The following is a 26802-nucleotide window of genomic DNA, read 5'->3' as shown; positions in this document are numbered from 1 at the left end:
AGGTCTCAGTCTTGTTTCTTCTCCCTCAACCCCGTTCTGAATTTGAAGCAGCATCCATCCGAGATACTCGTGAAGAGTTGGGAGCTTTTCTATGGTCAGGACGTGAAGTAGGAGCTCTGCATGGAGTAGAGTCGGTCAATGGGGTTGCCCACGCGGGCTTGGAGGAGGTTGGCTTCGGCTGTCGACAGCAGGCAGTCTCCCAGGTGGCTGATGCTGTCACTGTCCATATCGTGAAAAACTCCTTCTGAGTCTGGAAGAGGAAGGAAAAGGGAACGAGTGTGAACGTGGCATGAGTGTGTCTCGTGGGGAGCTGCATGCAGCACGGAGAAAGGGTGGCAGCAGGACCACGTTACACCTGGAGCAATGGTCAGCAGGGCTGGTAGGAGGTGAGCCCCCCGCCCCGGGACCAGCTTTAGGGGTCACTCTTTCCCCCCTCACCCAAATATTTCACGCTGGATGGAGGGAAGACCCCCAGCCTCGCTCCCTGGCCCCTAGCAGAGCTCAGCCTGAGGCTCTGCCCTCACCAAACTTCTGAGAGAGGCTCAGCACAAAGCCCAAGCCCCGTGGAGCGCTCGCTGCCGCTGGCTTCTTCAGCAGTCGCGGCGGAGTTGGCTTTTCGTGGCTTGGACTGCTACGTGCAGCTCTGATGCAGAGACGGGACAATCTCCACGCCATTCTCCTACCGTAGGGGTGCAGATGGTCTCCTGGCAGCTGGGGCGGCGTCAGCCCTTGTCTGTACAAATCCGTGCTGTAGCCGTTCTGATCCAAGGGCAGCAGCTGCTGCTGGGGGATCCTGGGGTAGGGGACCATGAGCCCATCCAGGCCGTGAACGCTCGCGCCGTCTAAAGACACAACCAGCGGGACGGGTTGAAGCAAAGGGTGCGCGGCACGCAGTGGGGCAGAGCGCTGTGGCAATAACGTTATTGACGTTGCTGCAGCGGTATTTGGTGGCCTAACTCTGGACCCGCAACCGCACGGTACTCGGCTCTGTGCGTACGCGCACAGAAAAAAAACCCGGCGTCTTCTCAAAAAGAGGAGGTACGTGCTTGTGCCACGGGTACCCACGAGTCTTGCTGAACGTCACCTAGTTATTCCGGCTTGTACGCAGCAATTCAGTTACAACCTGCGTGCTTTTTGCTAATCTCTTCCCGTGCGCGTTCTCTCTCAAATACATCCAAGTCCATCCCCTCCATCCCAGCCTGCAGCCCCCAGAGCTGTCACCGTGCGCAGCGGCTCCTCACCTTCGCTATCATCGTTGCTCTGCCTGCTGTTGCGACCGGTCCCTCTCCCGGTCCCTAAGCGAGGGTTGCCCAACTGGTCTTGCTCCTGCTGTTGCTGCTGCTGTTGTTGTTGCCTGCGAGCGATCTTCTTCATCTGCAAGGAGACAGAGACCCCGGATTTGAGGTTCTGACTGAGAGGGGAGGGGAGGGGGTTGCGTTTAACCCAGCAGTGGTCAACTGCCGCCTGCCTTTCACAGAGACCGAGCGCTGCCATGATACAACCCTGCTCGGACTCCGCTGGGTGACTCCTCTGCAGGCGATGTTCTCTGCAGTCGTCCCTGTGTGAGAAAGGGGGCTGACAGAAAAGGCTGTATTATCTTTGTGGGAGATGCCATTTGCAGTTTAAAAACCAAAGGGCTTTGTTTTACTATAAAGTGGAGGTTTTCAAAGCCGCGTGTTTTCTGTTTTCACCCTTTAAATTCTGCAAAATTAGAAATGCTTCAACTTCTAGAAGAAAGAAGTGGGAAATCCTCCTAGTCTTTCTATAGTGAGGGGTAAAAAGCAAGTAGAAAAAGAGTAATCAAAAAAACCCCCAACGTGAAAAATGCTAAGCCCTGCAAACACCTATAATTAATTGATTTTTGTAGTTCTCTTCAAGCTTTTGCTACTACCAGATACATGTTGTAGGACCAGGCGGACCTGTGGTTTGGTCCTGCATAGCTGTTCTTCTGTTCTTCTAACTGTTTTTTCTTTTTCTAGGCTATTCTGTGTTTCCTTTTAATTGAACAAGCGTGTGTGATATCCCACCGGTATGCAGAACCCAGCTGTGGCACGGGAACCGCCACTCACCTTGGCTCTTTGGTTCTGGAACCAGACCTGTACCACCCGCACGGTCAAGCCCGTCTCAGCTGCCAGGGTCTCTCTCACCTGTCCACAAAACCCAGAGAGCTGAATCAGAACTTAAGTGGCGCTTAAAAGGATCCCGGCCAGCAGTAGTACTGAGTGGCCTCCTTATACCTTTCTGCAAGGCTTTGAGGAAACCTCAAACGAAGCCTTGAACGCCCGTCGCTGCTGCGTGGTCAGGATGGTGCGCGGGCGCTTGGAGCGCTTGTGGTCTTTGCTCTCCTCGCTGCCTTTGCTGTGCGAGTGGCTGCCGTCTTCGTCCTCGCTTTTCACTGCAACGCAAGATCAGTAGCGGTGACTCAGCAGAGAGTGGCCTTTCCGGACCGTCTCCCAGAGGAAGGATTCAGAGAAACTTGTCACAGTCTTGCCCCTTTCAAGGTGCGATTTAGAGCAGGAGCACAGAGTGAAGCCAGGAAAGCTCACGGACTGAGCTGTGGCTCAGGGGAACACTGTCAATTCAGAGACGGTGCTGATGGGCCAGCCTGGCCCCGTATCATCCATTCCGTAATGTCTCTGATCTGCCCACCCAAACCTCTCCAGATCAGCCGAGTCGGTCTCGACAGCCTGGTACACCCTTGGCTGCCTATCGCCGAGGGGAAAAGATGCTGCAACCTCCTCCTACCTACACCTCCTCCCTCTGAAGCTTTCCCCACAGTTAATTAGGGACTAAGCGGTACCTGCCCTCTACGAGGTTCACCCTGCTTCCCCACCCTCAGCACGGTTCCAGCCCCAGCCCCTCACCGGACTCCGTGGGTGCCGGGCTGATAGCGCTCAGCATCTCCTTCTCCTTCTCATAGTCACTGCGGCACAGCAGCTGTCCTTCCTTGAGCACAAACTCGTCTCCCCGCTGCAGGCGCCGCTCGCACTCGCAGCAGTAGAAGCAGTGAACGTGGTAGACGTTCTCCAGCACCCGCATGATGAGCTCGGAGGGGGCGATCGCCTTCAAGCAGCTGCTGCACTTGGTCTGGAACAACCTGCAAAGAAGGTCCCAGCGGTTAGACACTTGGGCAGGGAAGATCAGCCCTGGGTTGAGGCCCAGGAAGCCAAGGGAAGAAGGGGGATGGATGTTCGGAGCTGTGCTAGCACATCCCCGCAAGAAGCGTACATCCCAGCTGGGTTTTGGGACTTTCTGACCTTCCGTAGCCCCAGGGAGGAACATGAACTTTCCTGGCCCAACAGGACAGAGCTCTGTGTCCCCTCTTCCTCTCTAGGGCTGTTCACTGCCTGGCTTTGTTAGGTTGCTCCTAGCGAGAGGACTTTATGGACCCCTCCAGGACTGTCCCCAGGGCCTGGAGGAGCCTTACGAGAGGGAGTCGCACAGGGGAGGCTGTTTGTGCCCCGCACCATGTCCAGAGAGAGAAATAAACAACTGCTGAGCACCCCACGTACAGAGCAGATGGTTCTGATGAAGTAATTTGGGATCTAAACAAATGTGAGCGGTGGTGGCTGCCGGCTGACAGCTTCTATTTAGCCACTTGACAAGAGAAAGTAATAAAATAGGGATTAATTAGGCTGTTGTTTAAACACACAGGATCTTCCCCACCAGCAGGGAACTCATAAACTGGGATTGAGAACAAGACTGGGTTAATCCTCCTGGCAAACTCTGTGGAGCAGGATGAAGAGGCTTACAGGGGTGGGCTCATCCCTTCCAAATACCACCATGGATTTGTGCTGTGCGGTGGCTTTCGGCTGAAGTGTCTGGGACATTCCAACTGGAATGGTGTGGGATTTCTCTCTCCTTTGTGTGAGTGTGTTTGCGTGCATGTTCCTCTCTCCCTCCCTGTCTCTCTTTCTCTCCCCTCTTCCTCTTTGTCTTTCTGTAAGTCACACTTGAAAAATAATAATCGAATTTTAGTTGAAAAAGCTGGGAGTGAAGAGTAGCCTTTTAACCACGACCGCTCACTGTCTTGACAAAGGAGCAAACTGGGAGCGTGTTCTAGGCACAATCCCAGTCCGAATCTGGGCTGAGTCCAAATCTGTCCCTCTCTAACACCAACATCCTTCTGTTACAGCAGAAGTGAAATAGTAAAAGAATAAAAAAGAACCAACAGCAGAGCCAGCCCAAGATCACAGCGATCTGCAATCAGTCAGGAACATGTGATGTATTACTAAACATTCAGTTATTAATGTTCCTGGACTTTAAGCCCGGCCGGAAGATAGCGGTGATGTAGTCTGACCCCACGTTCATTGCAACCCAGAGAATCTTGCCCAGGAATTCCCACCTCAAGCCTGTTTGCTGCTGCTGGATGTACAGCGAAGGCCAGCCAGTTGCAGTCTGGAGGCTCCAGGTGAAGGAGGATCTGTCCGTATCCATTCGGAAGAGGTTCCAGAGGCTAACTAGCTCCTCATTCCTTTCTTCCAATTCGAATCTTACTTTATTCCGTGCTCAGCAACTAAACTTTGTCATGTCTTCATCTTCTTGAGAACCGGTTAGGAGGAGTTACGCCAATTCAGGTAATGAAACCATTCTTTCCAGGTTTCTGTCCCTTATAATTTAAACAACTCGTTTAAAAGTGAGTACCGACTTTTTTTTGCACCTTGGCTGGGAGAATTACTGTCCCCAAAGAAAGATCTGCCTGGCTTCGCTATATGCTGTCGTGTAGCTGAATCTAGTGACACAAATATAATTTGACTGGGAGACAAGCTAGTCCCAAGCTCCCATCTGGTCTTGCCGTTTCTTTCAGAGACCGGTTTTCTCCTGTAACGCACCCCGGCCAAGCTGGTTCCACCCCCGAGCCCCAAATCCAGGGGCAGACACATTGAGAGCATAGACCTGACAAACAGAAGCTTTACTTCAATATCCCGACCTGACTCCAATGATGGAACAGGATGGTTTAGGAAAACCCTGATGGAAAACTCCCTATCTTGTTTCACACTTGTTTTTTCTTCCTTATTTTTATCCATATAGATACTGGAGCATTCCCCGGGTCCTTTTATGTTTCTAACCTCAGTGATATCACTGGTTGCTTGAGGAAAACATCCAGAATATTGCTTAGCCAAGGCAGGTAGAGGAAAGCTTTGAGCGTGATGTGCTTCCAACTGCGGGCAGGCTGATAGCGAGAGGGACGGAGCAGAAAAAGGGAACGTGGAAACAGATGTCAGAGCTGGGAAAGGAGACCTATTCACCTGCAAGGCACCGAGCCGATTCCTCCCGCTGCTGTTGGGACGAGGCAGTTAGCAAGCCTTATTTAAAGATGCTGTCATGTGCCAGATTTCCATGAAAAGGGCTTTTTTGCAGCTATCAGGTGAGGGAAGCGCTGTTGCTGCAGCGTAACTCAATAATGCTTTTGGCATCGCAAGGCCCGCACCCTCCCATCTCCCAGCTAAGCCCCGAAAACAAATCCGCTCTGCTTTGTACTAATTGAAGAAAACATTCAGCAAGCAGCTCATAAACACGGTGTCAGCTCGCATTACACAAAATTAAAATTCTCAGCCCCTCCAACACCAGGAATTCCTAAAGAGGCTGGTTTTAATATTGCCTGAATCCGTTTAAGTCAAGGTAATATTGTTTGGGTTGCCATAGGAACAAAATACATCTCCGTTGCTGGCAGTGGGTTACAAGGAGGCTTGGGAGCCTGAGCTGCGGACGCGGCTACACCACGTCTAGAAGTGGCTGCCTGCAGAAACTACGCTGAGGGACGGTCCGAAAAATAAGCGGGTTCCCAGGTTCATAATGAAAAGCGCATTTAGAAACCGCAGTGACACGAGCGAGATCTCTGCGTGCTCCCGGAGAAGAGAAGAGCCTCGGCGGCAGCATCAGGACCCTTTCTAAGTGCCTGTAACTCACGACAACTATATCCCACGTCTTTTGGAAAGACCCTTATGCTGCCTAAGCCTCCTAGTCCACGTGCCTCCACTTGTATTTTGACCCCATGTCTCCCCATGTCCTTACCCAGCGCCCTTGTCTCCCCAGAAATCCCAGCTGAGTTTGTTTTCTGGTTAAGATTTCCCTACGGGAGGTGTGTTAAGGCTATCAACTTTTATTCCTGGGAATGTTCAGAAACCATCCAGACAAGCAGAGGCAGGTGCATTCACACAGGTACATATATCCCACGTCCTTCTCACCAGCTTGCCTCAAATTAATTGCCTTTGCAAATGATGGAATTTGATTTGCCTGCCAGGAGAGGGCTCACCTTGATGGAGAAAGTGTCAGTAGCAGGAGGGCAGATGGGCTTATAAGTGGGAACGTCTTTGGGAATTGCAAAGAAGGCAGCTCTGGAGCAAGCGGAACGGTTACTCACAAGTCGGCATGGTGAGGGAGGCTTGGGGCTACAGGGACGGTTTTTGGCAGCCAGTTCTTCATGCTGACGGACACTCAAGGCAAGAGAAGCGGCGTTGCGGGCAGAAGAACTGATAGAGGGCAAGCGCATCTGTACCATTTGCCAACTCGGAGACAGCACGCGTCACCCGAGCGAGGATGAAGATACGCAGTATCTTAAGGGAGCTTTGATGCTGGGCTGGAGGCCAAATTCTCCGGCTGCCCACACTCTTCCTGCCGGGAGGTATTTGAGGCCAGCTGTGGGGCCGCACCGCTGGCACATCTGCAGAAAAGGCTGAGCTATAGAAAGGAGCACGGGCAGCAGTGCCCCGAAAGTCCCAATGCTATTTCTCTATTTCTCTTTTATGCCTGGACACTAGGGTAATGCCCAACATCTTCTTGATGCTTGCTGAAATCTTGGTCCCTGTAGCAAGGAGCTGTATCCTCGGTGAAAAACAATTCCTTTATTTGATACCCCCCTCACCCTACTTACAGCTCGACTGTCTCTTTTTTTACCATTAACAATTTGCTTTTCTTTTAGTAACAAAACAGTCGGGGAGGGCCCCGCGTGTGATTAATTTCCGCCCAAGAAGTTCAGTAAAGTTTCAAAGTGTGGAACAGCGGGAAGAGGCGTCACAGCAAGGCGACCACGTGCGTCTGCCCGGCTTTTGCACACAGCTGAGGAGCTCTGAGGTCTTTCGACATCTTTTCAGGCGTTTTGTGGACTTCATTTATCAGACTTTAGTACTGGTAAAACACCCCAACGCCTAACTCTCTGTTAATCCTTGCGGAGCACCCCTTGTCGCTGCCGATGGCTCTGGAGGAGAAGCGGCAGCCCCAGCTCCCGGCTCTTCGGATGGGGATGAGCTGAGCGGCAAGTTATTTGAGAACCTCTCTGACCCATCATGGCGCAGAGAAGATGCTGACCCAGGCCTGGGAAGGGTAATTTGGGGGGCATACGATTGTCTCGATGGGATTAAAAGGTGTTAATGAAGCAAGGAATAAGCTGGGAGGCCTGTGCTTCATGGAACGAGCTTATTTAGTTAGGGTTTAGTCAAAATGAAGCAGTCCAGGCTTAAGCAAGGTCTGTTTACTTAACATTGAGCTGCAAAATCCATTGTAGCCATCTGAAATATTGAAGTGGAACTTGCAAAGCCTCTTTCCAGATTTCGGGCTGGGGGCTAAGGGCGTGATGGGGAAGGGGACGCACAAGGGAAACGAGGAGGCAGCGCCAGCACAATATGCTCTTTCATTCCCTACCGCAACAGCCATTTCCCCCAATTCAGCCATACAGAGTGGCACCAGGGGATTAAGGGGAAAAAAGTTCCCTTCTGCTTAGTTTCTGACGTCTCCCAGCACCGTTTGGGTCAGAGAGAGAAGGAGTAATTCGGGGGCAACAGTTACCTTTGCTCTCCGTTCCCTGCAAAGCCCTTTGTGGCTTACACTAGTAGATTTACCCCCAGAAAGGAACTTTGTAATGGTGTAATTATGTAATTGTGCCTCTTGTCAGAAATGGCCAAGACTCAAACATACTCAAACCTCCTCTAATGTGAGCGTGTACACCAGAAGAGAAGTCTTCCGAAATCAAAGCTTACCAAAGCCAAGCTGCATGCAAAGTTCACCCCCGAGGAGAGGAAAAAACAAATTTAAAATAACAGGTGTTAGTCATCTCACTTAAATGTTTCATTTAAAGGCAGAAGGATGGGGTAGGAGTCGAAGAGCCACTGTGGCACTATTGCTGTTGCATCTTCACAGTCGCACAGAGGGAATGACCCAACCTTCTCTATCCATCGCTGGAAATACAAGGATGAGGGCAGCGCCACGGTCATGTAGAACAGATGGATTTTGGGACAGAGCATGCAGCAAAGAGATCTCCCCAGAGTTTTGCATCTAGCACCAGGAGCAGCATTTACTGTAATTGCGCTCGGTTATAAAAAGTAACCAAAAAACCTGCATCTTCTAAGTGTGGTCCTGCTTGGCTGGACCCTGTAAATGCCCTTGGCATCCACCCAGAAGGTAAGAGGTGTTACGAGCTCTGCTCCCCGGGCTTGATTCTGCTCATGTCAGCGATGAAAACTGATGCTGAAAAAAAAAAACAAACCCCAAACAAAACCCAACCACTCTGCCGAAAACCTAAACCACAAGCAAAACAGAAAAGCAAAACAACACCAAAGAGGTTCCCAAAGCCAGAGAGATTCATAAATATTAAAGTGACACGAGTGAAATGCTACTGAAAGATTTAATACAGTACTGCTGCTCTGTCCCTCAAGGGGTTAAACCCCCCACTGCGAGGATATTACTGCCAGCACGGTGGCACTGAGCCATCACCATATAATCTGATGAACTCTTTTATTAAATTTCACAGGCCTGTCTTCTTTATTAAAATCTCCCAGAATTCATAGGGTGCCTGTCATATCACTGCTGAATGCTAACAAAAAATGTGGGTTGTGTTGGGTTTTTTTTTTGGCCCCCCCCCCCCCCCCTTCTTGCCTCCTTTTTCCTGACTATTGCCAGGGAGGGATTGTGTCTCTGTCAGGTGAAGGAGAGGTGGGAGGGACGGTGCTACTGGCTAAAGCACAGTGGGAAAACGGGGCCGTTTGCTTTTGCGAGCATGTCCCCCCCCTTTCCCAACACCGTTCCCCTCTGCACCCCACAGCCGTTCCCTGCAGGCAGAGCTCAGCGGCTGGGAAAACGGGTCCCCAAAATTGGTTTTACCTCTCTCTGTACACCTGTAAGCAGGTGCTCTCTTTTCTGGAGGGGCAGCTCGCAGCGTGCAGCCCTTCCCAAACCTGGGCAGGGGACTTCGGCGGTGATGGAACGAGCATGGCAGGACCACGCTTGTCAGGTATCGTGACTCTCGACGGGAGCCAGCGTTAACCGCTGCTTCCGAGGAGGAAAACGAGCAGACTCCTTCCAAACACACCCAGAACAGAGGGACGACAGCAGTACGTGTACCTTGAGCGGTTCCCTCCTGCCCTTCACTTCGAACTGCTAACACCCCATTTAACATCCGAGCTGCCTCGCGCTCACAGCCCTGCAAGAGCTCACCTACGCCGAAAATACTCTCTGTCGCTGGGGCAGTGCGGCGGGGGGGGGGGGGTGGAATTCAGCTTCTGCAATCACCCTCACCTCTGCAAAGCAGAGGCAAAAATGTGCCTGCTCCGCTTTAATCCCGCATTAGGCTGTCTCTGAGCTGTAGGAAGGTGGGATTCAGCTGTTGAATCTCTGCAGACCTGCCCTGGACTGGAACTAGTCTGGTTTTACGCTCTTTAGAGTATACTCTAAATGCTTTTTTGAATATTTCCAACAGGAGACGGTGGGAATCCTACCCTGAGCTGAGCGGGGACGGGCCCAGCAGACTGCGGGACGCACGGAGCTGCAGTGAGCAGGTGCAGCATTTATTCCTCCGGATCCCACGCAAAGTTCCCGCTGTAATTCAGAAGCACTTGTGGGGTCCTGCACTTGGTGCTTTTTAAAGGATACTCTGCAAACTGTCAGGAGCAACAGAGCAAAGCCTCTTGCTAGGGATAGAGGAGGTGGGTCCTGCCCCAAGGCAGCCACCTCTGCCCGCCTGCCCGGAGAACGGCTTTGCCCTCGTCTTTTTGAAATTATTTTCTCTTCCAAGTGCAGAGAGCTGGTGGAGTGCCTTGGCGAGCTGCCCCACTTTCGGACTGAAGCTGGCTCTTACTCCACGCCGAGCTCTTAGGAAGCTCCAATCCCTGGTTCAAAAATAATGGGAACCGCATCTCTATGGGGATTCCTCCTCTTTGGGAAGAAATAAAGTTTCTGGTCCCTGTATCACCGCGACGGCACCTTCCCGCTGTCCCCTGAGAAGGGAACCCTCAGCTCCTTTCTCTCTCCTCTTGCTTTCCCCGCTCTCCAATCAACAAGGCACAACCCAAAAACTCGCTCCAGGTCCGCGGGTTTAAAGTTGGGAGATATCAATTCATATTGATTTTGTCCTGCCTTATTGCATGGCTCCGGGAAGCCTCCGCATCTCCATTAGTATGCCTGGCAGGAGAAGGGCTCCTTCGCTTAGTAGCTAGGGGTGATATTACCGATCCAGATAGTATCCAAACTCAATATCCTGTTTCTCCTTTTCTCATTTCCTGTTTGCAGGTCTGAATGCTGGCGTTGTCACAGCGAGAGGGGGGAAGGCAGGGAAAAAGAGAGACAGCAGGACAGTGTGTGCACGGGAGAGGGAGGGCTGGCGGTGGGGGTATTAATGGGGGAAGCGAGGGGGGGGGAGGTAGAAGGGCTGCAGACACTTTTATTACAGATTTAATAATGACAAAAGAACATCATTAAACATTCATTAGAATTATTTAATTAAATTTTACTTTGGAGGGGGGGGAAGAGATTGGATATGATGTAAAAAGCAATATTGATTGAGAAAAGAACAAGCTTGGGAGATGTGATTTAAATTAAACTCTGCGCGCTCTCCCTCTTCTCTCTGTTTTAAATGAGGAAGGGGGCGTGCGGCGGCACGGGGGACGATTCGGTAGCACGCAGCGGTAATGGGGTACCGTGGCTGGGCAGGGCTGCTGCCTGCACCAGGAGTGACACTTCGCTCCATCCCATCCTAACGTGGCGACTGGAGCCAACTTTCCTGGCAAAATGCCTCCGGTACCATCCGAAGGGTTGCGGAGCTCCGCGCCCTGGGGGCTGAATTGGGCAGGTGACAAGCTGGAGAAAGGCACTTGGCAATTAGAAACTGTAGTCCCTGCCCGTGCCCTGCTAGACTTTTTTGGATAGCTCTGGGCACATCCTTTCTGTGCCGTGGTTCCCATTGTGGCTTACGGATAACAGAGCATCCTCACTGCAAGGGTTGCGAATAAGTCCTCCTTCAAAGTCCTTTCAAGCAGGAATCATTTTAGAAAGAAGAATTAAAATGCTCCCCCAAAACAGCCGTGGCCCAAGAGGTGGCCAGGACAACATTTCAGCAAAAAAACTAAGCCTGCGTTAAGGATCGAGAAGAGAAAAGGTAGCCTTCTGCTAACAGCGACCTTAGGGAAAAAACCTGAATGTAAAGTTGCTTTCATGAGTGATCTGCTACAGAAAGCACGCCAAGCTAACGCAGTCAGCTCCTGAATCCCTCTGTGTGGATGCTCTTAAGGCAGATACCAGTTAAACATAATCCAGATTTTAAAAATCTAAAGAGAGTTTTTAAGCGGTGAAAACTGTTCAGCTGTTGCTTAATAGGAGCCCACCTGTTTAACTCAAGAAACTGGCTTGACTTAACAGTGAGGGAGATCTCCATGTACAGACCAGCCTGACTTGGGATGGAGGTGGTAGGAATAAAGAGAAGGGAAGTTGAAAGTTGTGAGAAGAAAGAAAGGAAGAGCCAAAAAAAGCGAGCCAAAGCCTCAAGGACCAGGTCACAAACTGCAGCGTAGACTCTCCTAGTCCACAAAGCCACTAGGACGTCGTACGCGAGCGGACTGTGATCCAAAGGTAGCGTGGTAGCTTTACTGCACTTCCAAGACCAACTGGGATTATTGGTTTAAACCCAAGTCTAGATTAATGAGGTAGCTTCCATTTTGTCAGTAGCCTAGCAAAGGCTGCGTGGTCACGCCGAAGCTCATGAAAACGGTTGCAGTGCTGCGTGGCTGCTCATTTCTCTGCTTAAACTGTGGCCCTAAATTTACCGTAGCACTGAAAGTGAATTACACTGCTTTTGGGGATTAATGTAACCAGTTTAAAAGCATATGGTTAATTAAACTTGTGCATCTTTTTTTTTTTTTTATACAGGCCAAGCTTCTTTCTAGTTTCACCTTTCTCCTGGCACCAGCAAAACCACATCCAGGAATCAGGAAAGGGATTTGGGATGCTGCTTCTCCGTGCAAGGCTGACCGGCTCTGATATTACAGCGGCTGTATCAGCAAGACCCCAATAATGGAAAAAAACCTGTGCGAGCAGTCAAAGATGTGTGAAGCTGCCACCAAGATACTTAGGATAAACTGTAATTAACCATATTTAAGCTTAATTGCATTAAGGGGGAGAGGGAAATGAAAGCTGGAAGCAGATTATGGATCTGGCTTATAATTCAATTTGCGCAACAGCTAGGAAAGAAGGGGCCACATTCTCCAGCAGCGTGTTAGCAACGCAGGAGGCATGGAACTACTGGGACTCTAGAGACGATCGGTGAGCAGAAACAGCAGAGGGAAAGAGAAGGAGGACTGGGAAGCAGAAGGTAGGAAAATACCTTGGGAGAAACAAGAGAGAAAGAACAACTTAACCCCTCCCAGATGACTGGGAGGACAGGTCGGAGGATCTCATTTTCAGGGTAGTGTGTGACACCGAGACTCATTCAACATTGCCAGCTGTCACCCTTGTTTCTTTAGCGTCTGGTTTCACACAGGCTTCTGAAAGAAGGAAATAGAGGATGAAGAAACTGGGCGATAGACTGTAAGTGCTGCACTTGGCAGTGTTAGCCAAGTTCAGAAATAACAGAAATGTGATAATACAGGGACAGTAGCACCTCTATGTTTCACATGTATTTCACTTTCCCTTAAATCCTTGCGATCGCTCACACCAGCCATGGGCTCTACGTGTTAGCGCAAAGACCGAGTGCCTGTAAATACCTTCCGGCGGATCCTCTCTAAACCACCGCCGTCTATAAGAGAGAAGAACAGGGTCTGCGCTCCCCTTGCCACACTCCAGGAATCTCCTAGCCCGGGAGAAAACCGGTTTCTTAAAGCATGAACAGTTCAGGGCTCCCCTTTACTTGTCAGGATGCTTTGTGCTGCATGGGAACAGCTCCTGCCCGCCTGCCTGCCTGCCTCTTCCCAGCCTCGCAGCCCCTGGCACTGCTGGAAACCGGCTCTCCGGAGTTTATTTCTGGCACCTTTGCCTTCACGGCTGCCCTCTTGTGGTCCCTGGTCCTGGACTGAGAGAGATGCTGCGTCCAGAAGCAGGAGCATGGTACAGTCTCCAACCCTTCAGCGCCTTCCAAACCGTACGTTCCTGTCCCAGAACCCTTCCCGGTGTTCTGCTTTAGGAGGTGGCCCTGGGAAAGTGGACGGAGCGGCGCGTCGGCTTTCCTGCTGCAGTGCTCAGTGCGTGCAGGTAACGTCCAGACCCCGCTGCTGCAAAGGGCAAGCGGTCCTCCGGGCACCGAGAGGGACGCAGAGGTGCCGGGATGAGAATAGCATCAGCACCCAGAGCTCTAACCCTGCTCCTTGCCTGCCGGCCCAGCCTTGCCGCAATCGCCACTCACTCGCCCAGACACCAGTTCTTCCAGGGTGGGAACCCCCAAGCCCAGCTGGAGTTGTGCTGCGTCTAAACTGAATTAATCCTGGGGAAACACTGCCAGCCGCACTGTCGGAACAGAGCCTGGTGCCGCCTCCAGCGCAAACCCTCGCCCTTCCAGCCACCGCTGACCTGAGCGAAAATTCCCTCCTCCTTCCCCAGCCTGGCAACCCCCGGCCAACCCTAGAGCTGGCTTGGGGAGCTCTGCGAGTGATTCTGCGAGGCTGTGAGCGCGGGGAAGCAGAGCTGTAGCACGTCTATCAGCGCCACGTTAATAAGCTCAGCCCTGAAGAGCCCGCTGTCGAACCCTCTGCTGCTCTGAGGCTGCTTGCCCGCTGGACCACGTCCACCTCCCCAGCCCCAGGTACCAGCACCCTCGGTATCCGCTTCGTGCCCGTAAAGTCACCTGCAGCCTGAAAGGGATGAGAAACGTCTTTCACTGGAAGTGCCGAGGATCCAAAACATTTACAACCGCTCGATTGTTAAGGTACATCTGTGCCCTCTGCTTGGGGGGAGACGATACCTTGAATTATGGTTGTTTACTTTGATATCTAAGTCTTTGGGGGTTCATGTTTTCCTTTTCCTCATCAGAAGAGAAAGCAAATTATTTTTACAGGCAGGCACAGCTGGTATTAGACTATGGTCACAGGGCTCCAGGAGCTGGGTGCTTAAGAAAACTCTGCCCAGTAATAGCGTGAAAGTTGGTGACATGGGGTCCAGGAGAGGCTCAAAGCCATGGGACGCAAAACATGGAAGGAAAAAAACAGCCCCAAAGAGAAAGAGTATCTATCAAAGTAAATTACATTTAATTAAACTAGGAAAATAATGTGCCGCCCACGAAAAAAAGTTCTTTCTCCCCCATGTATTCCCCCCGTTAGAAAAACAATCCAACAGCGATGGGGAACAGACAGCACGTGGTGGCTGGTTTCTTAATCACGCTCAAGGCGCATCTGCATATTTCTTTCATTTTGCAGCGATTATAGAGTTAGTGTTTAATTTCCTGGGCCCTGTGAACAAACCAATGCAAGGGAACAGTGAGAACTGGGGTAGGAATAGCTTTGTGTAATTAACGTCATTAATCATCAGACGGGCTTCGCTCTCAGTGGGAGACAGGGCTCAACCACCCACCCAACGAGGAAGGAGGAAATATTTGGGATGGGGAAAAAGGCACCAGCTTTTGCGATTGGGTTGTTCACCGAAGCTTTGGGGGACCCGTCCTGCTCCCCGGCAGCGGTCACGCCGTGTCCAACAGAGATATAAAGCCGCAAACCCACCGGGGCTGTCCTAAAAACGGGACATCAAGGGTCCTTCCCAGGTTCAAGCTGCCCAATTTCTGCACTACTGGGGTCCCACACCCGTGGAGCAGGGATGGCTGCAGTGACCTCCCCAGCTTGGAGGAGCAAAGGATCTCAGGATAACAGCTGTGGATGCTCCTCGGAGGACCAGCAATGGGTGCTACCAAAGGGCGTCCGGACCCGGTCCCATCACCCAGCCCAGAGGAGCTGGAAGGAGTTGCAATTCCTTCCCACCTCCTTCGTCCCCTCGCCTCCCGTCGTGCTACTCGTGGTGGGACCCGCAGGGTCTGTTAGCCGGGCACGCGGGCTCCATTCATCACTGCCTTGTCAAGGGTGCTCATTATCTCATTTATTTGTTCACTTTTCAGAGCACCGTCACTTTTCATTACCTCCCGCCAGCCTGACGGAGAGGGAGGGCCAGGAGAAGACTTGGGGGGGGGGGGGGTGGGGGGGGGACGGACCCCGTTGCTCAGCAGAGGGACAAGCTGCCCATGGCCGAGCGGGGCAGCAGGATGGGTCCCTGCCCGCTGCCTGCAGAGCAAGAGGATTGGGATGCCCAGCACAGTCAGGAGCAGCCACGCTTGGTAAAGCAGGGCTGGGCGGGCTTTGAGAGTCGTAGCCATCATCAGCTCTTGCACACCGTCACGTTTTGGCACCGTTTCGTCCTCGAGTCCCTGTTTTCTGGGTTATAAATACATCTAAAGCACCGGGTTTTGATGTCCTCATGCCTAGGAAGCGCTCTGATAATTTCTGAGCTGACTGTGAATGTCCCAAGTGCAGCAAGGGGGAAGGAGAAGCTTTTGTACTTAAAAGCCAAAAAACCACCCCACCGCAAGAAAAAACAACAAACCAAATCCTTCCGGTTCCAACACCAATTTCATCATTTTTAAGGCCTGACTCCTGCTCCTGGAATGCAGTAGGGTTTGCACACAGTGCCTGGGCTCACTCTTGTCCAACTCTTGTCCCGGCTTCTCCTACCCAGGAGATCTTTCCTCGCAGGGGAGCCCTCCCACATGGTTTTTAAACATTAACCAGCTTGCTCAGAACAGTTGCCAAGGTGCTCGGTCTGGGTCAGGCCCCGATATTCAGGCAGGGAGGGTCACTGCCTCGCTCCCTGCCTCTTCCCCAGGGAGGAGCAGGGCCGCTGGCTACTCCTTGGCTGCACCGCGCTGCTTCTCTGGGACGCACAGCAGACTTTCGGAACCTTCTACCCTTCCTCCGCATCCCAGCCGTCGTCTGAGCCCGCATCTTTAACCTGCTTATTCCACCCGCTGAAAAAAAGTCAGCTCCTATTTCCCATTTCTCAGGCAACTCCATTTGTATCCCAGCACTCGCCTCTCTCCTGGGCTTTTCCTAATCTGCACAGCCCAGAAAATTGGCCAAAGTGGTTAAAGGTCCCAAAAGGACGATGCTGGATGTCACTCCAGGGTACCGAAATACCAAATTGGCAGCCATGCACCCAACGCCCTGGGCTCGGAGCCCGAGTTTCCTATTTCTGCTCTCTGAACATCCCTGCTCAACACGCAGGGGCAGCTGAAGTTATCTGTGGTGGGTTTCAAAAGGCAAATGAGCTGCTCTCGGTTCAGAAGGATCTCCCTAAACCTCGGCCACCCTTTCGTGGGCTTTCAAAACCCTGATGGCTGGGAATATGATCTCGACTTTAAGTGCAGCACTAGGTTCTGCACGTCTCACCCAGCAAGGATGAGAATAGCTCCGAGAGGACCCCAAAATGGATGCAGGCAGAGCCGATGGCTGGGATGTGCTGGTCAAGCGCTCCTCAACCCTCTCGCTTCTACAGCCTGATGGAGAAACCATGGTGATTCGGGCAAAGACCGGGGACCGTGAGGGCACTCGGAGGACTCGGTCTGTGCTCAGCTGTGCCGGTCACGTGCCGGCAGCCGCTCGGCAATGGAGAAGCTGCAAGTCAGGTTCGAGCCGAGTTCACCCCGTATCTCTACAGAGGACGAGCAAATCATCTCCACATGGGCAAAAGGAGAGTGTGGAGGAGAGGGGGAAGGCTGCCAGCGCAAGGCTGCGGTTCAGATCCCTCTTGACAGTTCCCCGGCAGCCCCCACATCGCCTGTCATTCCACAAAACAAACTTCAAAGTAAACAAGGCGCCCAGGACCCGGCCGTTGCAGCCACTCTATCATCGTTCAGGAGTATTTTTCCTTCCTCCCCCTGCTTCTTCTGAGCCATTGCATTTACACGAGCTGCCCAGAGCTGGATTTACAGGGCAGGTGCCTGAGCAAAGCACAAGAAAGCTGGCTGGGCCCCAGGCAAAAGGGGAAGAGGAGAGTTTCACAAAAGCCTTCAGACTGTGGTTTTATATGATAGGGACTGCAGAACAACATCCATCTTCAGGCTTAACATTTCATCTCTAGATCAACAGTCCGTTCCTTCCCCCACGTTCAGCTGCAGCTGCTGGCTTATCTCTCCATTAAAGCATTTTCCTCTTATTGCGCAGTTTCACATGAGAAGGAACAAATGCCAGATGGGTCTCCCCTCCAGGTCACCACGCCGCAAGCCCTGGTCTACGCCGCAGCCCAGGGCGACACTGGATTGTGCAGTCTGGGATTCATCGCTGGCCAAAACCACGAACTTTGGAAAGTCAAGGCCAAGAATGAATACTCTGGGGGACAAGATTTCCAAACAGGAGGACTGAGAGTTTGCCTCCCTGGAAATTCCCATGCTAGAAGCACAAAGGTGCTGAGTGGAGATGCCTTCAAAAGTGCCTGAAGCACCAGCTTTCGAAAGCATTTAAGGAGCTGGAGGCCCTAAGGGGTGTTCTTGAAGCTGGCCGAGATACTTTGGAGCACAGAAGCGGGATGGAGCAGACCGTGCCGGGGGTCTGCAGCCCTGCAGCTGCAGCTGCCTGCAGCACGGCACTAGGAAAAACAGCGTGGCCACGCTACCCTGCCCAAAATTCAATAGCAAAAAAGCGATCTTGGAGGCCGAGGCCTTTCCAGGTGGAAATGCCGTCATCGGCCTCGGGGTCAGGCACCCGACTGCCTGGAGGAGGAGATGGTGCTCCTTACAGACTGGTTTTGCAAACGCGTTTTTATCTGGTTACTCTTAACCACAGTGCTCAAACCCACTCCAGCACCTGGCTCCTGTCTACCTGCACAGCAGCCGAAGCCAAGACCTTACGGCCATCCACCTCCTTTGCTTCAAAGCGTGCCGGGACCCTCGCCCTTTGCCGGGACGGTGTGGGTGCCGCCTTGCTCATGCAGCCTGTCCTTCCCTTCCACGTCGAGCTGTGGCTGCGCCTGCCCAGCTCCTTGTCCCTGCCTCTCCCAGCCTCCACGGGGAAGTGGGCAAGCCCTGGTATTTTTATTACCATTCCCATCGCTGCCAAGCGCTTGCGTCAGCGGCCGGGAGGAGGCTGCGCTCTCCTTTATGAAGCGCAGGGAAGATAAGATTGGACCGTTAAGTCTTTAGAGGATGCTGCCAAACTTCAGGGAATTGATGGAGCATCTTCCCGGCATCCTTGGATGTATGCGTGTCACCAGCTCTTCCCAGCGGCACCAGCCTCGGGAAGTCACAGCCAGACACGGGCTTTCCGGGCTGCAGCACTGTTTCCCCCCTAATATTTCAGTGGAATTCTTGGCACGGGAGGGATGAGCTGGCAGGGAGCGTGTGGAAGCAGTTTGTGTTGTGCCCACAGGAGATGCTTATTCGGCAGAAGAGGAGAACTGAGGAAGCATCACCATTGGCATGAGCCACCGACTGAGCCCAGACCGTCTTCTCGGTGTCTGGTGCCGTGGCATTAATGGCATTGCCAGCAGCTGCGGTGACCAGCAGCGATGGCAGGGAGCTGCTGAGCTCCGAGGAGCTCCCTATCCCGGGGAGGGAGAAGCTCACGGCGTTTTCCGATGTATCTGAAGTTTGCTGGAGTGTCGCTGTGGTTATTTAGCTCTCTTGCCAGAGGCAAAAGGAAAAGCGGCAGCCTTTGAGCCATCCCCTGCCTTCCAGCCATCCCCTGCCCTGCTGCAAGGTGGATGGAGCCAGCAACCAGCATGGAAGCAGCTCCATTTTTTTACAGCCGTGATCAAAGCGCTCCGTGCCGAGAGATAACCTCCGGCAGGATCGACCCTGCCCCGGCTCTATGGAGCGATGCCGCTTGCTTGGTGCATCCAGGCAGGAGGCCACGGTGCTGGTTCATCATTCGCAGTCCTGCTCGGAGCGGCAGATCCTGCGCTCCCTTCAGGCTCTTCCAGCTTATCGCTTGTTCCCGAGGTGCTGAAGGAAAGGGGGTGGCCAGCAGATGGGCTCTCACCGGTCCGGCTCAGAGCTGTCAGGGTCAGGGATCAGCCTTAGGGGATACGAGTGGCTTCTTGTGCCACATCTCCCCTCTAAAAAATGCCACGTGGGGCTCACGATGTCTGCCAGGGGAAGGCAGAATTGGGAACACGAGGCCGTAATTAAAGGGCAGCCCCTTTCCCTGTCCTCCCAGACTCATTTCCAGTGACTGCTCTGCTTCAAAACGCTTCCAGACGGCAAAAAAATGGGGACGCACAGGCTCCCTGGGCTTCCCGATGCCCCTTGGAAAAGGACATCACCAGCGTTTGAAGGAAAGCAAAGGGTGAAGGCTCCAGTTTTCAATCGGAGAGGTTCAGAGTGAAGGGGAAAAGATTTGTCTGTGGCCACAGGGCCAGGCAGGGGCAGAGAGAGGAGGTTTTCCATCCCGTGTTCACCTCCCCATGCTAACAGAAGCACCTGAGCTGCTTTGTTAATAGAAGTGCATTTATGACCACTAAAGGCAAAAAAAAACCCTTCACTGCTTTAGTGCTGGGGCAAGGTGTGACCACGCCACCGGCTCGGGCACTGCCGAAATTCAGGGAGAGGTATCTCCAGTGCTGTGGGAGATGCTGCTCTTTGAGTTTTGCAGACAAGGCTGAGTTTGGGATAAACCTAAAAACCTGATTTTTCCGAGGATTTCACACACACCAATGACTATATTTTATCAAATCATTCAGCCCAGAGAGATACACAGGGCGGCTGCTCCCCAGCTTTCCTACAGCCCCTCCAGGTACCTGCCACGCTTTCATTTTAGGGATGTCTCCTTCCATATCGCACCACCGCAAGCCAGCTCCCCACTTACAAAATGCCTTCAGCCCCTCCAGCTCCATTGGCCGCTTCCCTCTGTTCAGCTCTGTCTGGATTCACTAACGCTCAAAACACCCATCTGATACCCAATTAAACTTAAACAACAAGCAGAGCAGCGCGACAGCCCCGTCTTCTCCTGGAAACCCTAGCAAGGTGTTCAAAAGCAAATGAAGTGGAACTAGATGATCAGTTGCAGGTCCCTTCCAGCTGAAATATTCTATTCTATTCTATTCTATTCTATTCTATTCTATTCTATTCTATTCTATTCTATTCTATTCTATTCTATTCTATTCCTGTTCCATTCTATTCCTGTTCCATTGCATTCCATTCCATCCCATTCTAAATATTTGGTGGTGTTGACCCTCCTGAAGGCACAGGATTGCCACCCTGAGCAGAGCAGAGCCCAGCACCCTGGCCGTGGCAAAGACAGGCTCAGCCACGCGGCATAACCACAGCCATGGGCTCCCTTGCACCAAAGAGCACTTGCTAGCAGCTCCCAGCATCATGGTTAGGGGACAGCGTGCCCGCTCCTGTCCTCGTCTTATCTGTTCTTCATCCCATGAGTAGGAACTTTGCTGCAAAGCAAAGCTCCTCAGGTTAAATCTGCTGGCCCACACATCCCAGAAGGACAAGTCATGGAGCTGGGGGTTGTCATCATCTCCTGGGCAATTCTCATTTCTTGAAAAAGCATCCCAACAGCCAACAGCTCATCCTTTCTGCCTCTTCAACCGACAGCTCATCCCTTCTTCCTTTTCATCCCTGCCGTGTCCCCACATTAAATCAAAGCTAAACACTCCTGTCCCTCTCTTTGGACAGCATCTCTTTGCAGGACACCTCCGTGGTCCTTATCATCTCACCTAGTCCCCGCCAGCCTACATGACACCGACACCACGGTGCCCCTTCCCAACCCACCCTTCCAGAAGCCCACCTCCTGATTGAAACCACCCTGCCTCCAACGCGATCAGAACAGAGCCGAGAGGGAAGGAAAAATCAGAGAAAATAACCAGAGGGCACTTACTTCTCATAGTCGTGTTTGCAGTAGAGCTGCCGGTTGCGACAGTAGCAGGTCCCAGAGAGCGGCTGCAGGCAGACGGCACATTTCACGCAGCCTTCGTGCCAGGAGCGCTCGTTGACTCGCAAGAGGAACCGGTCGGAGATGGGGGTGTCGCAGCCGGCACACACCTCCCGCATTTTGGAGTCTGAACCTGGGTAGCAGGGAAAAGATGGTGTGAGAAGGAGTTTTCCCTTGCCGGGGGAGGGGGGTGGGTGGGGAAATCATGTCCTGCAGTAATAGTGTCTGCTTTTTTTTTGGGGGGGATGCTTAGCCTCGCATAACTCCTTACAATTATCTACCATTGTTTTTTGCTTTTTGTTCTTTAAAGCCACATGGTGTTACTGTAGGAGACGGGGAAGAGAGGCTCGGCATGGAGATTTTTGTGACAACCTTGAAAATAAATGTCAAAGTTGGGTCTGCGAAAGCAGCAGGTTCTGGGTTTCACCGCAGTTGGTAAATTCCTGGTGAACCCCAAGCCCGCAGCTCTGGCACTGTATAAATCACAGAGGACGTGGAGAACACACTTTTGGGAACCAGAGAGCAAATGTGTGTGTGTCTTGACAGGAGGCTGTGGGTGCTGAGCTTGTTGGAAACCTTGGTCCAGGTCAGAGACAGACCCGCGTCTGAATTTCGTCCAGTTTCACGCCAGATTTGGTGCTATGAGCTGCTTAAAAAGGCTCCAGAGCTTTTCTTTTTTTTTTCCTCCTGAGTGTTATCAACATGTAAATCTATGGCTGCTCTTCAAACGCTTTGTCATGATAACTTCAAGGTAAAGGAGTCAGTAATAAATACACTATCTGGTGCGCTGGGTCTGGGCTGCAGGCTGAGCCAAGCAGCGGCACCCTCTCCAATGTCCACAACCTCCACCCCACCAAGCTCTTTGGGTTTTACGAGCACTTATCTCTGTCCTCTCCAGCTTCTCAATGCTTTTCTCTTCCCATAAGCCTGTAGGTCCTGGGGTAACACATGCCCAAGCCCCGTCGAAGGCTCGGAGGGATGATAGCATCCCATGGATGAAGCTTACGGCTCTTTTAAAAGGCAGCGAGCTGCTGAGGGCAACCAAGGTCTTCTGCTGCACCTTGGAGGAACGGGGGTTTGAGGGGAAACACCAAGTCCAGCCCTATTTTGGGCACCATCCCAGGGCAAGGAGTCCAAGCCAACAAGTAGCCATGGCAAATGGCAGGAGACACATTCCGGTGGAGACCCGTGTGCCTCTGCGCAAGGCTGGGAGACGCAGAGGAGCCCTGACGCAGCAGCATCTCCAGCAAAAGGGGATTTTCTGCTTCTCCAGGAACACGCAGAGACTTTCCCAGCCCTGCAGATCTTATTTCGCAGGCTCTGGGAAGCAGCCCTTACACCTGACCACGGTCCTCTGCTGATCATCCCAGCCAGGACCCTGAATCAGCCCGTCAGCAACTTGATTTCTGGCTCCTTGGACTCAGCAGGCTCAAACTGGTGGTAGGGAGATGGAGGAATGGAGCATTCAGCAGGCAGGACCGCCACGGTGGAGGCAAAATGCGGGCAGTCAGAAAATATCCGCCAGCAGGAACACTTTTTGTGTCCAATTTTAGCTACAGGTGCTTTCCCAAAGTCCTGAAACCATTTGAAACCATGGCAAACGCTCTCTGCCTTGAAGGGCGCTGCTGCCGTTACACCAACACAGGAGGGACTGCTTGCGGGGAGTAAATTTGGCTAATTTGGGCTTTCTGTGCAGCCAAAAATGGGGGCGTCTCGTGCGAAAGCAGCTTCTGCCCCACTTCATTGCGATGCTTGGCTTTGGGTCCTGCATCTCCAGCATCCCAGTCGGCATCGCAGCCAGCTGAGCCTGCAGCCACCTGCCTGGGCAATGCCGGACGTTGCGGCAAGCCGAGTCCCGGCACAGCTCATTAATTAAATGCTGGGACCTGGAAACCGCGTGGCAGCATCAGCTGGAGGTGACCAGACCCTGAGAGCCCTCCTGCAGATTGGGATCCAGCAGATCAGAGTGGAAATGAGGATTTTTAGCCCGGGAAGAGGAAAAATGAACGTCTGCCATGCTGCTGGTGGTGCTGGAGCAGCAGCACAGGAGCTATAATGGTGCAGCTCTGTAACGCCAGGAGGGCAGCGTGGGTGGCCAAGGCAATAAGCAACCACATCCCGGGGGCTGCGGGCACGTGCTGAGGTTCTCCGTGGATATTTATCCCACGTTCGGCCTCCGCTTCTCACTTTTTCCTTCGTTATTAACTTCTGGAGTCGAGTATTTTCACCCTTCTTGACTTTGACCCCATGGGCTGCATGTCACCGCGGGACCAGCCAAACCTCCAGTGGGTTAGAGGCATCTGGGACTGAAAAACTCCGACTCCTCTTTAATTTGGGGGGAGGGGGGAACAGGGAATAACCTAATAGGAAATTAGTCTGAGAGCAGATAGCTAAATGGCCAGGGAGCTCCGGGAATGTGGGATCAGTCTAGAAGGGAGAGACACAAAACTTCAGCCCCAGGGACGTTTGTCCCTCCGTCTCACTCAGCCAGCAGGCAGGGGGATGCCAGGGATTGGGGGGGGGGGGGGGGGTGGGAAGCAGCAGAATCCTGCCTGTGTTGTGGTCCGGGACGTACGGGCAGGGCCCAGAGCAGAGGCTACTGCCCAGCAATAAGTTAGAGCTGGATCTTGCTCAGCACAAGGCCACGAACACGGCGATGCCGTAACACTATGGGAGACGAGCGAGTGATCCCGAGGGGGGATGTGAAAAATCTAGGGAAAACTCAGCTTGCCTGAATCCCCCCACAGCCAGTCCGGGAGAAAGGGGCAAAACTGAAAGTAAAGGAGATTTCTGCCTTACGCTGCCCTAAAGACAATCAGACTGATAAAAACGCAACACTTTGGACCCGCAAATACGTTAACGAAGAAGAATCCCAATCCACCTCGTCGTGGCTCTCTGAGACGGGGAAAAGGGACACCGAGGGGGACGTGACCTGGCGAGCCCAACATCCGTGCGGAGAGGAGGCAGCTTGGGTGCCTCATCTCGGTATTATCCCAAATTAACACACCCCCCCCCCGCATCCAGGCCCTCCCACGGCACGTGAACCCCCCCACCGGGTCTCGGGGGCAGACATCCTCACTGTAATTGAAAATTCGGGTCAGCGAAGCCGGCTATCGCGCGTGGCTGGGACGATCGAGGGCCACGCGACCGCAGCCTGGCCCTGCACGGGATGCTCCCTAAAATCGGCAAAGGACTGGGATAAACCGAGGCTCCGAAGGGGCTTATCCAGGAGGTCGGGGCAGACGAGGGATGGATGCTTGTGGTGTTCCCGTCCCTTCTGGGCTCCGTGCCTTGTGCCTCGCTACACGCCGGTGCTGTCTGCCGTTACGGACAACCTCAGCCCGCGGAGCCGCAGCTGCTTTGGGGTTGCAAGATGGCATTTAGCGGCGTGCCAACATCTTGCCGTGGTTTTCCCTGCCTCCAAATTGGCAAACCACAAAGCCAGGCTGAGCGAGGTGGGGGGGGGGTCGTGTGTGTGGGGGTGCTCCCTCTCCCCTGCTCACCCCGACAATCCGGAGGAGGAAGGATTCTCCTTCCCGAGCGGGGAATAAACACCGCAGAGAAGCTGGGAACGCCGCTGATGCCAGATGGGATCCTACGGGTTGGGGGAAAACGGGCAGCACCGGGCAGGGCCGGCTGGTCCCGCTGCAACTTGGGGACACGCCGAGACCCCCCCGGAACAGCCCAGGGAGGATGAGGATGGAGCGGCCAGCCACGGATGCTGCCTCAGCAGCCCGGGCTGGGGGGGCTGAGGGTCTCCCCGGCGCCCACTCCCCGGTGCGTGGTACCCGTTCCCGGTCTCTCCGCACTCACCGAAGCCCAGGACCGGCGTCGCCTGCTGCAGGCAGGACGGAGCCTCTTCGGTCTTCATGCCGGCGGCCAGCGTGGGGGCTGCGGGTGGGGAGGAGGGATAAGGACCGGGACCGGTGTGTCCCACCCCCCCCACCCCCCCCCCGCGCCCCGCGCTTCCCCGGTGGTTCGGAGCTTCCCGGTGCCTCCCGGTCGTTTTCTGCGCCCCGGAGCTCCGGTTAACGAACGGCAACGAAATCACGGCGGTGGCGGCGTCCACCCTCTCCGCTCCCCCCGGTCCCGTTGGGGTTAAGCCCGACCTTACCCCCGGCATCCCCGGAGCCCACACCGGAGCCCACACCGGGGGCTGCGGCCCCGGTGCTTCCCCCCCCCCCCCCTCCCCAAAACCCCGTCCCGTCGGGACACGGCAGCCCGACGGGTCCCTGCGCTGCCGGTACCGGTGCCGGTGTCTCCGTTCACATCCATGAGTGTCCGTGTCTCCCCCCCCCCCCCACGCCCCCTCCCGTTACAAGTCACCCCCCAGCCCCCACCGCTCAGTTACCGGCGCCTCATCCCCGCCCGCCCCGTCCATTCACGGGCACTTACCGGGACAACGATACCGGTAACGACACCGGCAGGGAGGGGAAGGGAGAGGAGCGGAACGGGACGCGATCGTGCGCGGGGCAGAGCTCGCAGCCCCCGCCCGTGTCCGCGCCCCCGCCCGTGAGCGCCGCCGCCCCCCCCCCCCGCCTCCCCCGGGAGCGCGCCTGAGCCGGGAGCGCGTCGGGGGCCCCATCAAGGCGGGGGGGGGGACGGGACACCCCCCCCGCACCCACCCACCCACCCCGGTCCGGACCCCCCACCCACCCCCAGACCCCGGTGCGGACCCCCCCCACCCCGGTCCCGACCCCCCCCCCCCCCCCCCACCTCGTTTCCCCCCGCCGGTAGAGCCCGGTGCGCCCAAAAGGCGATACCGACGGCTCCCCCGGCAAAAGGGTGTCGCGACAGAGGCAGCTCTTGTCACGAGAGGGGCTGCCGCAGGCACCGCTGGGGCCCCCACCGTCGCGGCGGGTCGGGGGGGAGGCTCCGAGCCACCGGTCTAGTTAAATGCTTCGCCGCTCACCGAAGGGCTGCCGGGCTCTGTCGCGACAGCTGTGTCGCCGACAGAGCGGGCGGAGGCTCGTCCTCCCGCCGTCGGGGCAGCCGTGGTCCGGGGTGGAGGGGTGAAGGGTGGGGGGGGGGGGGGGGGGTGTCGGGGCTCCTGCCGGGTCGGTGACCGCGACCCTCCCGCGATCCACCGCGGGCATCGTCCGGGGAACCGGGGACGAACCGGGGGGGACCGGGCCGGGGGCTGCCCGCTGCCGAGAGGGACCGAGCGACGGGGCCGGAGCTGCGGACCGGCCCCGGGCCCCGGCCACCGGGCGGGACCTCGGGGCTGCAGCCGGTGGGTGGCCCGGGGGGGGGGGGGGGGGGGTTGGGGGGGGCGGCGGGGGCTCTGGGTGCTGCCACCCCCCCCCTCCGGGTCCCGGTCCCCAGCTGCCCTCGGGCAGTCCCGGTACCGGGTGTCTGAGAGCGGCTCCCGCTCGTTCCCTGCGGCGCACACCCGCACCTGGCAGCGTGCACACGCGTGTGCACAGCCGCCCACCCTGCAGCGCACACCCGCGCCCCGCAGCGTGCACACGCGTGTGCGCGCACACCCGCGCCTCGCGGTCCACGCACACGCCTTGCAGCGCGCACACCCGCTCACGCGCCTCGCGGCGTGCGCGCACACCCATTCCCTGCCGTGCGCACACGCACCTTGTCGTGCGCTCACACGCGCGTGCGCGCCCGCTCCCCGCAACGCTGGCACACGTGCCCGCACGCCCGCACGCCGACGCCGTGCAAGAAGAGGGTGCCATCAGCGCCT

General features: G+C 54.6%; 1 protein-coding gene across 1 annotated transcript; it reads right to left on the bottom strand.

Annotated features, from left to right (window-relative positions):
• Positions 1-95: 95 nt before the first annotated feature.
• LOC126042777 (LIM homeobox transcription factor 1-alpha-like) lies at positions 96-24978 on the bottom strand. Its single transcript, XM_049810443.1, has 8 exons — positions 24921-24978; positions 21054-21240; positions 2865-3097; positions 2238-2395; positions 2070-2147; positions 1242-1374; positions 684-842; positions 96-250 (listed from the first exon to the last, which is right to left on the bottom strand). The coding sequence occupies exons 1-8, from the start codon at positions 24976-24978 to the stop codon at positions 96-98; spliced, it is 1161 nt and encodes a 386-aa protein (XP_049666400.1).
• Between the last annotated feature and the right edge of the window lie 1824 nt (positions 24979-26802).

The sequence above is a fragment of the Accipiter gentilis genome, chromosome 9 (assembly GCF_929443795.1).
Source record: "Accipiter gentilis chromosome 9, bAccGen1.1, whole genome shotgun sequence".
Classification (NCBI taxonomy): Eukaryota; Metazoa; Chordata; class Aves; order Accipitriformes; family Accipitridae; genus Astur; species Astur gentilis.
This window is presented reverse-complemented; position numbering and strand designations above follow the sequence as displayed.

Bases quoted from the DNA above. Each gene is read 5' to 3' on its own strand.
- LOC126042777 (XM_049810443.1), bottom strand. From the start codon at position 24,978: ATGAAGACCGAAGAGGCTCCGTCCTGCCTGCAGCAGGCGACGCCGGTC. The intron at 3,098-21,053 runs GTAAGTGCCCTC...CCTTCTTTGCAG, and splicing joins TGCAAACACGACTATGAGAA to GTTGTTCCAGACCAAGTGCA. The intron at 2,396-2,864 runs GTGAGGGGCTGG...CTTGCGTTGCAG, and splicing joins CCCGGCACCCACGGAGTCCG to TGAAAAGCGAGGACGAAGAC.